At 34.7% G+C, this 12938-nt stretch overlaps 1 protein-coding gene across 5 annotated transcripts in view; it reads right to left on the reverse strand.

The window, feature by feature from the left end:
* Positions 1-12938, reverse strand: part of CCDC91 (coiled-coil domain containing 91) — a 363679-nt gene that overhangs the window by 63469 nt on the left and 287272 nt on the right. For all 5 annotated transcript variants that reach the window (XM_063694095.1, XM_019039364.3, XM_019039366.3 and 2 more), the window contains one exon: positions 2504-2617. In XM_063694095.1, the coding sequence (XP_063550165.1) occupies positions 2504-2617 (114 nt within the window). The remainder of the gene's footprint in view (positions 1-2503; positions 2618-12938) is intronic.

Below are 12938 nucleotides of genomic sequence, written 5' to 3' on the forward strand. Positions count from 1 at the left end.
TGCTTCATGTGGGGAACAGATATCTCTTAAAAAGGCATTTCTTATTCTTATTATAGGCACTTCTTATGGTAGCCACATAACTCCCTTTGACAAAAAAGGAACATTTTCTTTAAAATTCTTTTAAGAAAAATCATCCATCTCAACCAAAGAAATATTAGTCTAAAATAATCTTATGAATGAGTTTGCTTTGTTATATAATTTCTCATTCAGATTTAGAGCTCAAATAAAGATTGGCCATATACTATTAAGACAAGACACTAAAAATGTGGAAACAACTAAATATCCATTGACAGAGGAATGGATAAAAAATGTGGTATAGATGTACAACAAAATACCATTCAGCTTTAAAAATGAAGGAAATTCTGCAATACACAACAGCATGGATGATCCTTGAGGGCATTATGCTAAGTGAAATAAGCCAGTCACAGAAAGACACATACTGCATGGTTTCACTTATATAGAGTATCTAAACTAGTCACATTCATAGAATCAGAGTGGACTGGTGGATACCAGGGGATTGGGTTAGAGAGAAACAGGAAATACCCAAACAATGGCATAAAGTTTCGGTCAAGCAAGATGAATAAGTTCTAAAGCTCTGCTGTACAACATTCTACATCTATAGTCAACGATAAAGTATTATAGACTTAAAATTTTAAGAGGAAGAACTCATGTCAAGTGTTCTAACATAAAATAAACAATTTTAAAAAGAGATGATAAGAAAGCAAATACCCACAAGAAGTCTTTGAATTTATTTGATACTTAAGTTCTTTCACAATTACAATCCCTGTATGCATATAAAACGTACCTATAATTCCTTTGCTGCATGATTACTTTTGAACAAGATTATTTAAAATAAACTCTTTGTAGGTACATACGGAAATAGGAGTTTTCTGAGAACATAATACTCCTTTGAAAAGCCAATTGACTCTTTGGCCCAGAATTTTCCCCTTAGAAGGTTAGGCATCTATCAGGAATTTGTTTGAGTGAAAATGCTTTTAAAAACACTCTGAGGTAAACTGTACAAAGATTTAATCCAATATAAAATGTTTCTGTGAGCGGTTAATTTATCTGGAAAGACTACTGAGGAAGTTTTTACTCTGGTGACAAATCCTCCTCTGTTGAAACCTAACTGTAGCCATCAAGAGATGGGGATTTTCTTTGTATCATACCAAATTTGACTTCAAGTTAACAGCACTGGATGGCTGGGCACGGTGGCTCATGCCTGTATTCCCGGCACTTTGGGAGGCTGAGGTGGGTGGATCACTTGAGGTCAGGAGTTCAAGACCAGCCTGGACAACATGGTGAAACCCCATCTCTACTAAAAATAAAAAATAAAAAAATTAGCTGGGCATGGTGGCAGGCACCTGTAATTTCAGCTACTCAGGAGGCTGGGGCAGAAGAATTGCTTGAATCCGGGAGGCAGAGGTTACAGTGAGCGGAGATCGCGCCACTGCACTCCAGCCTGGGCAACAGAGCAAGCCTCTGTCTCAAAAAAAAACAAAAAAAAAAGTATAGGACTAAAGAAGTGTCATGAGCTTTTAGTGCACTTCTTGAACTGCCAACTGCAGGATAATATCTTATCGTATATTTTCTATTTATTTTGCCATTTTGACCACCAATTAAGTTTAGCTATTGTGTCAAATTTCCTCATACACACTGTTTATGTGTGTTTTGTTACATTATGTAATGCAATATATGTTTGCAATATATTATATATTTGCACAAATACTTAAATATATTTATATAATATATAACATACACTAAACATATAAACATCCTAAAACACTGCATGTGAAAAATTTTATTATATATTTTATTATATATATTTATTACAGAGAAGATTACAGTAAACATCTAATCTTAAAGAGTTTCTTATTTTGTGTATTGCTTAGAGGACTGAAGATTTATTGAAATGACAACAAATCAAGTTAGATCCATTATTTTCAGCTACTCTTCAGACTAACATTAATAAAACCACATTGTATGAAAATGCTATTTTTTTCAAAGCTTTAATATGCATTCTAAATTCTTACAAGCATATTCTGAGTTATGGTTTTGAAATGGCACTATGGCAGAAGAGCCTGAATTTGCTAACTGTAATTATGTCCATTAGAACTACAGTGGTGTTAATACAGTCAGAAAGCTTAAATGATGCATACACATGTCTATAAATATTATAAGAAATTAACAAATGTATGGCAAAAGACTACAAATGTAGAACTGTCTATTATCTTTGTAAGTAAAGCTAAATTGGAAATGCTATAGGTTATTTCTAGGAGTCTACCAACAAATTATTCACTGTTGTTTTTGCTGACAGATGGGATTTATGTTTATAGACATAACTATCAGAATACATAGTTATATCAGAAAATATCCTTAGATGAAGATCCGTAAGTTAGATGACACAGGACATTTTAAATATTTTACAATTTCATGTTATTGTATGGAAGTCACTGATTCAGTTTATTGAAGCACAAATTAAAACTCTTCAGGAGATACTTACCCTTTTCTGTTCTTTTATATACTCTATCAATTCATCTCTTGTTCTTTTCACTGCCTCTTCCACAGCCTTTTCACTTCGTTTCTGCTCTTCTATTATTGCTGCCTTAACAGTTTCCTGTTTGTGGGAGAAGGCAAAACAGTCAGGGAGGTGAGCACTATGACATATCTGTGTCCATTTCATATAAACTAAACATCCTCTTCAGCGGGTTTCAGCTCATTCTATTCAAAGTGTACCTTCACACAGGAATAAGAACTTACAGAATCTTTTGGGATCTGTTAGGGAGTTCACAGAACTCCCTTTCCTAAACTGAATGAAAGGAAAGGAACGGAATATGCCATTTATTGCAGGGAGTGCCTGACAGACTCCAATGGCTTCCTTACCAACCTTTCATTTGATGTTTACATGATTCATTGCCTTCCTGTATTTTGCACTATCCACATAAGACTTCCAACTTGTGTTTATTCTTCCAAGAACACTCTAATGCTCTAGCTGTTTTATTCACGTTTAATTTTGCCATCACACAATAATCAAGTGTGGTCTGAGTGGTAAGATTTACAGCTAGTTTGGTCCTCTTGCCAGGTTAAGATGTTGTGAGGTGGACACCATAAGTAAGAGGTAAAAATTCCACCCAGTGTGCTAGTATTTGAAATGAGAGATCTAGGGAGGGAAATGGTACTCTCCGTTTATTGAAATAGTAATCAGGTAGCTAAGAGATTTCAGAATTGCAAATACAGAAAGCAAACTAAAATTCTGTAAAACTACACTTCTCAGGAAGTCATGATATTTTCTGCTACAATAGTGTATCATGAAATGGAATGAATGCCACGAAGCAAAATCTTTTCATTCCCATCTATAGGTACCACCTTTTTTTATTGGACATCAAGGCAATCAATTGGAAAATGGCTTGAGTTTCTCAGAATATTTGCTTCAGTTTTGATTCTTGGAGGTTCTTCACTTTGTGGACTGTATGTATGACTGCTTAGTTTTCCCCAATTAATTTTAGATATTTATATGTAACTCAGAAAATATACAATAATATAAAGGATTCTCTATTTCAAATCTATTTACTGTAAAAAATGGAAACGTGGAAAAATACAAATACAAAGAAAGACACACATATATATACTTGGATATGCAGAAGATGGGATAAACTGTACATACTATTTTCTAAACTCTAGCATTTTTTACTTATATCTTGGACATTTTCTGAAGACATTACATGTTCTTCTATAATATGATTTCTATTATATTATAGGGTTGCATAATAATTTATTTTACCAATTTTTAATCATGGGTATTTTGGTCATTTTAAATAAAATACAGCAGTGACAAACATCCACATATGTATCTTTGTGCTACATTGCAGATATTTACTTTGGACCAATTCAAAAAGTGGAATCATTTTTGGCCAAAGGATTTAAACTCAATGTATCTTTTGACATTTTGTACAAATTTCTTCTTAAAAGAAGCCCATAGGAATGGCTAGTTTCTTGCATCCTTGGTAACATTTATTTTCATCGGTTTTTAGAATCTTTGCTTACTTGGGGAGAATGACATCTAATTTTACCCTGTACTCTTAAAAGATTACCAAGTGATGTTGAGCATTTAATTTAGAAAAATATTGGCAATACACATTTTCTCTTGTCATTTGCTTGATCATATCATCTATCACTTTAATATTGGTATAATTATTTTTTATTCTCTTCCTTATAAAATTAACTGAAAATTCTGAAAGTCTTTGAAAAATTTTACTATTTTATTTTCAATCACTGAGTACATTAAATGTTGGTTCCATTGATAGAGTACAAAGTTGTTTCCATAATTATTTCAAAAGATTAAAGTTGAAAAACTATAGCAATTTATATAAGAAAAACAAGAATAAAACTATTCAGCATCTGCTATTATAATTCTTATAGACTTCACATTTGCAAATTTAGAATTTGAAGTTATTCAAATTTAGAAAGGTAAAAATATTACATACATACTAAGCTCTCTGAAATACAACGTTAATACTTCTGTAGTGAAGAATATGAATATTCACATTATATGAGTAAATTAAAAGTATAAATAGCTTCACATTAGTTCAAGTCAGGTTTTGCTAACAGGTGAGTTACAAAAACCCTTAGTTTTCAGGGCTTTTGAAATTTTACAACTGCAGATAAAAAACTGTCACAAGAAACATATTAACTAAAAGCAAAAGCATCAATTTAAATAAATGGGCTATAACCAGAAAAACATGAAGAGTTAGTGAAAGTTATTCAGTTAACACTTTTGAGGGAGCTGAGTGTTTATATTATTAATACCTTCTCAGTTGAAATTTTTGAGGCTCTACCATTCTTTGTTTTTGAGCTGGCAAAAGACCATTTACAGTACAAAATTTCGCTTGATTCTATCCTCCCCAGCTGGGAGTTAAGTGACAGTCAAGGTTGTGAAGTTCATCCTTAAAAACTGCTCATGTATAAATTATTCCTTTGAATGTTATATAAAAGTAAAGTTTAAGCCTTCTACTTTCTAATCAGGCCCAATTCTGAATTAGTAAGAATTGATTAATAAATTTTGTTTGCATGTATGCAAGTGGTATATGAATATCTGCTTGCATGTTTTGTTGGTTCCATAAATTAAATATATCATTCCTGGGAGTCATGAGAATTAATTTAAATAAAACATAGCTTGCAAGGAATGAAGAGTTGCCACCAATAAGTACATTCAAACAGGAAATTCCGAAAAGTATTTTCCAAAATATTTTGGTGATCACACCACCACTGAACATGGTATATTCTTTAAGGAAGGGTTTCTCAACCTTGGAACTACTGACAATCCTTTGCTGTAAGGGAGCATCCTGTGTGTAAGCAGCATACCTAGTATCTACCCACTAGATGGCTTCCACTTGAGAAACACTATCCTAAGGTGAATAGTTTGGAACGAAAGGTACTCAACTGCACATATGTTATGCTGTATTTGTGAAAATACATCAGTCATATTGGAATGTTTTTATCTAAAAATATATGCAGAAACATCCTATCCAAATGATTATCTAACTAGTGTTCAAATGTGGAGAAAGTTCCATACACTATTGTTTAAAAATAAATGACTGGAATCAGTTTTTATACTGTTATGATTAAATAGGTCATGTTGAATGTCATTCAGGGCTAAAAACTTATATGATATTTTACATAAGATGTTATAATTTCTCTCTATTGTTTAAAAGTATAGTTATGCTTTAGCATCCATTAAATCTACTATACATTTCAGTAATCACAGGATCATGAACAAGTGAAATGCCTGTGGTTGTCTGCCCTTTATCAGGGCAATTTTGTTAAGGACTGTAAACATAGCTCAGTTATTTACAGAAAACAAGTATCACCAACTAACTGAATTCTGGTCTGTGGGTTGTAAACCATAGTACTATGTGGTTGTTTAATTTTCTGGGGAAACTGTGTGTTTTACTTATTTTTTGTTTCTACACAAAATACATGCATATTATCTAATTATGTATTATTCTAAAAGTTACATGTGGTTGTAGAAATGCACCTTAGAAAATGAGTGATAAACTAGAGGTGCAAAGATGAGATACACATGTTATGCTGGGTTCTAGTTTGTGGTTGGTAGCAAACTCTGTTCATACATTCATTTGTCAAATATGTCCTAAATACCTATTTTGTGTAAAAAATAGTCCCAAATACTGAAAGCTATATTTGTCTATCTCTTGATGAGTTTCTAATTTATTTGTGAAAATAAAATATAAATGCACAGAAACTGAAATAACCATACACTAAAAGAGATCTTAAAGGACGCTGTGGTTAATGAGTGGTGGTAATACTAGTTTGAGTTATAAGGAAGGAGATATCACAATGTCTACAATGGTCAGAGAAAACCTTAAAAAAATAGGTGAGCTCTGACTTGAGGTTTAATAGGTGTTTCATGTGTGGAAAGAAGATGAAGAGTGAGGGATCTGTATAAGTAGCTCATGTTGAATGTTATTTAGGAATAATAGTTTATATGACATTGGGTATAAGAGCGCAAAAATAGAACCTGAGTATATGTTTCAGGCTTCTGGCTACAGATGAAGGCTCTCTTGGGAAAAGTGGAAAGAAAGGAAGGCTGGGACCAGGTAGTGGGGACCCTGAAGGCTTAAGGCCGATGTCAGCAACCCAAGATGTAAAGAGCTACCAATAATAGCATGGAGATTGGTTGCTCTTCTTGCCACTTATATAGTCTTTACATGAGTCAACAAACACAGTCTTTATTAATCTCATACATAGTCATCCTTGCCTCACCCCATATGATATATCAAAAGTAAATAGGCTAGCTCATTAGCACAACATCTTCAAAAGTTGCTAACTCTTAAACATTGGTCTAAACAAAGAAAAGGACAGACACATTTTCATTTCCTTCCTATATGGGCAAAGTATTACTCACATAGTATGATCCTATGTCCACAGCCAACAACTCTGATCTAGGGAATATATGCCAGAAATTTGTATCTGTGTTTGTAATCTCAACATACAAACAGAACAGTTTCATTTATTTTTTTTATATATTTTTATTATACTTTAAGTTCTAGGGTACAGGTGCACAACGTGCAGGTTTGTTACAGATGTACACATGTGCCATGTTGGTGTGCTGCACCCATTAACTCGTCATTTACATTAGGTATATCTCCTAATGCTATCCTTCCCCCTTCCCCCTGCCCCATAACAGGCCCCAGTGTGTGATGATCCCCATCATGTGTCCAAATGTTCTCATTGTTCAATTCCTACCTATGAGTGAGAACATGCAGGTGTTTGGTTTTCTGTCCTTGTGATAGTTTGCTCAGAATGATGGTTACCAGCTTCATCCATGTCCCTACAAAGGACATGAACTCTTCCTTTTTTATGGCTGCATAGTATTCCATGGTGTACATGTGTCACATTTTCTTAATCGCGTCTATCATTGATGGACATTTGGGTTGGTTCCAAGTCTTTGCTATTGTGAATAGTGCCACAATAAACATACATGTGCATGTGTCTTTATAGCAGCATGATTTACAATCCTTTAGGTATATACCCAGTAATGGTATGGCTGGGTCAAATGCTATTTCTAGTTCTAGATCCTCGAGGAATCGCCACACTGTCTTCCACGATGGTTGAACTAATTTACAGTCCCACCAACAGTGTAAAAGTGTTCCTATTTCTCCACATCCTCTCCAGCACCTGTTGTTTCCCGATATTTTAACGAATGTCATTCTAAATGGTGTGAGATGGTATCTCATTGTGGTTTTGATTTGCATTTCTCTAATGGCCAGTGATGATGAGCATTTTTTCATGCGTCTGTTGGCTGCATAAATGCCTTCTTTTGAGAACTGTCTCTTCATATCCTTTGCCCACTTTCTGATGGGGTTGTTTGATTTTCTCTTGTAAATTTGTTTAAGTTCTTTGTAGATTCTGGATATTAGCCCTTTGTCAGATGAATAGATTGCAAAAATTTCCTACCATTCTGTAGGTTGCCTGTTCACTCTGATGGTAGTTTCTTTCGCTATGCAGAAGCTCTTTAGTTTAAATAGATCCCATCTGTCAATTTTGGCTTTTGTTGCCATTGCTTTTGGTGTTTTAAATATGAAGTCCTTGCCCATGCCTATGTCCTGAATGGTATTGCCTAGGTTTTCTTCTAGGGTTTTTATGGTTTTAGGTCTAACATTTAAGTCTTTAATCCACCTTGAATTAATTTTTGTATAAGGTGTAAGGAAGGGATCCAGTTTCAGCTTTCTACATATGGCTAGCCAGTTTTCCCAGCACCACTTGTTAAACAGGGAATCCTTTCCCCATTTCTTGTCTTTGTCAGGTTTGTCAAAGATCAGATAGTTGTAGATGTGTGGTATTATTTCTGAGGGCTCTGTTCTGTTCCATAGGTCTATATCTCTGCTTTGGTACCAGTACCATGCTATTTTGGTTATTGCAGCCTTGGAGTATAGCTTGAAGTCAGGTAGTGTGATGCCTCCAGCTTTGTTCTTCTCGCTTAGGATTGACTTGGCAATGCGGGCTCTTTTTTGGTTCCATATGAACTTTAAAGTAGTTTCTTCCAATTCTGTGAAGAAAGTCATTGATAGCTTGATGGGGATGGCATTGAATCTATAAATTACCTTGGGCAGTATGGCCATTTTCACGATATTGATTATTCCTATCCATGAGCATGGAATGTTGTTCCATTTGTTTGTATCCTTTTATTTCGCTGAGCAGTGGTTTGTAGTTCTCCTTGAAGAGGTCCTTCACATCCCTTGTAAGTTGGATTCCTAGGTATTTTATTCTCTTTGAAGCAATTGTGAATGGGAGTTCACTCATGATCTGGCTCTCTGTTTGTCTGTTATTGGTGTATAAGAGTGCTTGTGATTTTTGCACATTGATTTTGTATCCTGAGACTTTGCTGAAGTTGCTTATCAGCTTAAGGAGATTTGGGGCTGAGACGATGAGGTTTTTTAGATATACAATCATGTCATCTGCAAACAGGGATAATTTGACTTCCTCTTTTCCTAATTCAATACCCTTTATTTCTTTCTCCTGCCTGATTGCCCCAGCCAGAACTTCCAACACTATATTCAATAGAAGTGGTGAGAGAGGGCATCCCTGTCTTGTGCCAGTTTTCAAAGGGAATGCTTCCAGTTTTTGCCCATTCCGTATGATATTGGCTGTGGGTTTGTCATAAATAGCTCTTATTTTGAGATATGTCCCATCAATACCTAATTTATTGAGAGTTTTTAGCATGAAGGGTTGTTGAATTTTGTCAAAGGCCTTTTCTGCATCTATCAAGATAATCATGTGGTTTTGTCTTTGGATCTGTTTATATGCTGGATTACATTTATTGATTTGCATATGTTGAACCAGCCTTGCATCCCAGGGTTGAAGCCCACTTGATCATGGTGGATAAGCTTTTTGATGTGCTGCTGGATTCAGTTTGCCAGTATTTTATTGAGGACTTTTGCATCCATGTTCATCAGGGATATTGGTCTAAAATTCCTTTTTTTGTGTGTCTCTGCCAGGCTTTGGTATGAGGATGATGCTGGCCTCATAAAATGAGTTAGGGAGGATTCCCTTTTTCTATTGATTTGGATAGTTTCAGAAGGAATGGTACCAGCTCCTCCTTGTACCTCTGGTAGAATTCGACTGTGAATACATCTGGTCCTGGACTTCTTTTGGTTGGTAAGCTATTAATTATTATTGCCTCAATTTCAGAGCCTGTTATTGGTCTACTCAGAGATTCAACTTCTTCCTGGTTTATTCTTGGGAGGGTGTATGTGTCCAGGAATTTATCCATTTCTTCTAGATTTTCTAGTTTATTTGCATAGAGGTGATTATAGTATCCTCTGATGGTAGTTTGTATTTCTGTGGGATCGGTGGTGATATCCCCTTTATCATTTTTTATTGCGTCTATTTGATTCTTCTCTCTTTTCTTCTTTATTAGTCTTGCTAGTGGTCTATTAATTTTGTTGATCTTTTCAAAAAACAAGCTCCTGGATGCATTGATTTTTTGAAGGGTTTTTTGTGTTTCTATCTCCTTCAGTTTTGCTCTGATCTTAGTTATTTCTTGCCTTCTGCTAGCTTTTGAATGTGTTTGCTCTTGCTTCTCTAGTTCTTTTAATTGTGATGTTAGGGTGTCAATTTTAGATCTTCCCTGCTTTCTCTTGTGGGCATTTAGTGCTATAAATATCCCTCTACACAATGCTTTAAATGTGTCCCAGAGATTCTGGTATGTTGTGCCTGTGTTCTCGCTGGTTTCAAAGAACATCTTTATTTGTGCCTTCATTTCATTACCCAGTATTCATTCAGGAGCAGGTTGTTCCGTTTCCATGTAGTTGAGCGGTTTTGAATGAGTTTCTTAATCCTGAGTTCTAGTTTGATTGCACTGTGGTCTGAGAGACAGTTTGTTGTTATTTCTGTTATTTTACATTTGCTGAGGAGTGCTTTACTTCCAACTATGTGGTCAATCTTGGAATAAGTGCAGTGTGGTGCTGAGAGGAATGTATATTTAGAACAGTTTCATTTAAAGTTAGGAGAAAGTCTTTTAGATTGTCCAAAATTCCATTCTTACTAAGAAAAACTAATATTCAGTAGTATGGGTAGAGTGATTTGGGGGTAATGAACTATAATCCTTGTATTGGATGCAGTTTTTTTAACCAAAATACTAGGAAAGTGAGTGACATTTTAGTGTCTGTAACAAGCAACCCCCAAAATTAAACAAGCCTGTATAATCAGAAATGTAATTTTCTAGTAACCATAATGTCTCCATTCATAGGTATTACTAAATAGATATCTTAGTCCATTTTCTGCTGCTGTAACATATCACAGACTGGGTAATTTATATAGAAAATTGATCCATGGTTTGCCTCATGGTTCTGGAGCCTGAGAAGTCGAAGACCAAGGGCCACATCTGGTAAGAGCTTTCTTACTGCATCATAACATGGCAGAGTACATTGCATGATAAAAGAGGGGGAGAGAGGGCAAGAGCACTCAAGACAGAGGGAAAATGGGGGCCAAAATGTGGTATTACATGATGGTATACAATGAACTTTTTTCCTGCAACACACGTAATTTTAAAGTTGTTCTGTATTGTTCCCAATCAAGGCCAAAGTTAATTTACTAGGAAGCAGCTACAAGCCCTTCTGTAAACTCTATCAATAAATCTCACAGTCTTAATCCTCTAAAAATTTTAATAGATATACAGTACCATGTAGCTTAAAAGCATAATATAAATCACTGTAAGAAAGGCTACCAAAATATTTTCATGAATACTCTAACAGCTACTTATGAAGGGATTAAAATATTTCCTTCTCCCTCAGTGTGAGTTCATGTATCTTACATTCTATCCCTGCAAATGTTTTCACATGATTAGCAGCATGCTTTTCTCAAAGTGATAATAAGCCTTAAAAAAATGAAGGCAGTAAGTTAGAGTTGACTTCCAAGTCAGATAAAAATGAGTCAATACTTGTATTCTCTTGAATAAAATTTTAATTCTCTAATTCCTTAAAATTTGTTTATGTTAATATATGTAAAGAAAAATTTTAACACAAAAAATAAGATAAATAAAATACCATGCACAGCACACCATTTGCCCCTCAGTTTAAGAAGTAGAATATTATCAATAATGGTGACGTCCCTGTGTAACCATTCCTATGAATTCCATCCTTACCAGTTTCCCACTTCCCAAAAGAAACCTTCATTTCATTATGTACCCAGTAGTCATTCAGGAGCAGGTTGTTCAGTTTCCATGTAGTTGAGCAGTTTTGAGTGAGTTTCTTAATTCTGAGTTCTAGCTTGATTGCACTGTCGTCTGAGAGACAGTTTGTTATAATTTCTGTTCTTTTACATTTGCTCTTTTTTTTTCCTTTTCATGTTCTCTCAATATCTCCAACATTCTTATTGCAATTTTACAATTTCAGGCATTACTTTTTGAGTTTTCAGTGTGGAGGATGAAGAATTTGCCTTATTTCTTAGAAACCCTACAAAATCTAACACATAGATATTTTTAGTCCCCCATCTTCCCTCTTTAGGTAGATTATGGATTTGAGTAAATCTATAGTAAATATATTACTTTTTGCTGTGTAACAACAACATTAATCTTTAGTGGCTTAAAATACAACCATTTATGTAGACCTGGGATCAGCAATCTACTACCAATGAGCCAAATCCGGTCCATTGCCTGTTTTGGTACAACCCACTAGATTAGAATACTTTTTACATTTTTTAATGTTGAAAAAAAGAGAATGTTTTATGACATGATTCTCATCCAATCATAGTGCTGTTTGGTGCATTACAAACTATAGTGATGCAGTAATAATTTGGCTGCATTTGAGTGCCATGAATGTTGTCATAATGTAACATTATTATCATTTTTAACTTCACTGCATGTCTATTATGCCAAAACAAGAAAAAACGACTTTGTTGCACTTTTAAGGCAGAGTGGCGTGTGATATTTTGATAATGGATTAGATGTCAAAAAAGTGTTTATTATGCAATGAGACTGTAACTGTGCTAAAAGAAATAATAAATGTGAATATTACCAGAGTAAGCACTCATCACAATATTCTCAATAGGAAAGCAATCATCGAAAAATTACAAAATTTAAAATCCTTCAAGACAACAGACTTCTTACACACGTGTGCACACACACACACACACACAAACACACACAAACACACACGCACACTACAACTAAAATTAAATTTCCGAGTGGATCATTTGTTAGTCAAGTCAGAAATGCCATTTACCAATGGTGAGTTTTAAAAGTTGTGCTTAATTAAAGCAGCCAGGTAAATGTTCTCCTGAGGGGGAAGAAAGGAACTTGTTTGGAATAGCTTTTTGTGAGAACAGGGGCTTGATGAGATTGAGGGCATCGGTAGCAAAATCAATAGTAAATTAAAAAACAAAGTAAATGATTTTTGAGTAGTTTTCTTGGCTCTTCATGA

The sequence above is a fragment of the Gorilla gorilla genome, chromosome 10, assembly GCF_029281585.2.
Source record: "Gorilla gorilla gorilla isolate KB3781 chromosome 10, NHGRI_mGorGor1-v2.1_pri, whole genome shotgun sequence".
NCBI lineage: Eukaryota > Metazoa > Chordata > Mammalia > Primates > Hominidae > Gorilla > Gorilla gorilla.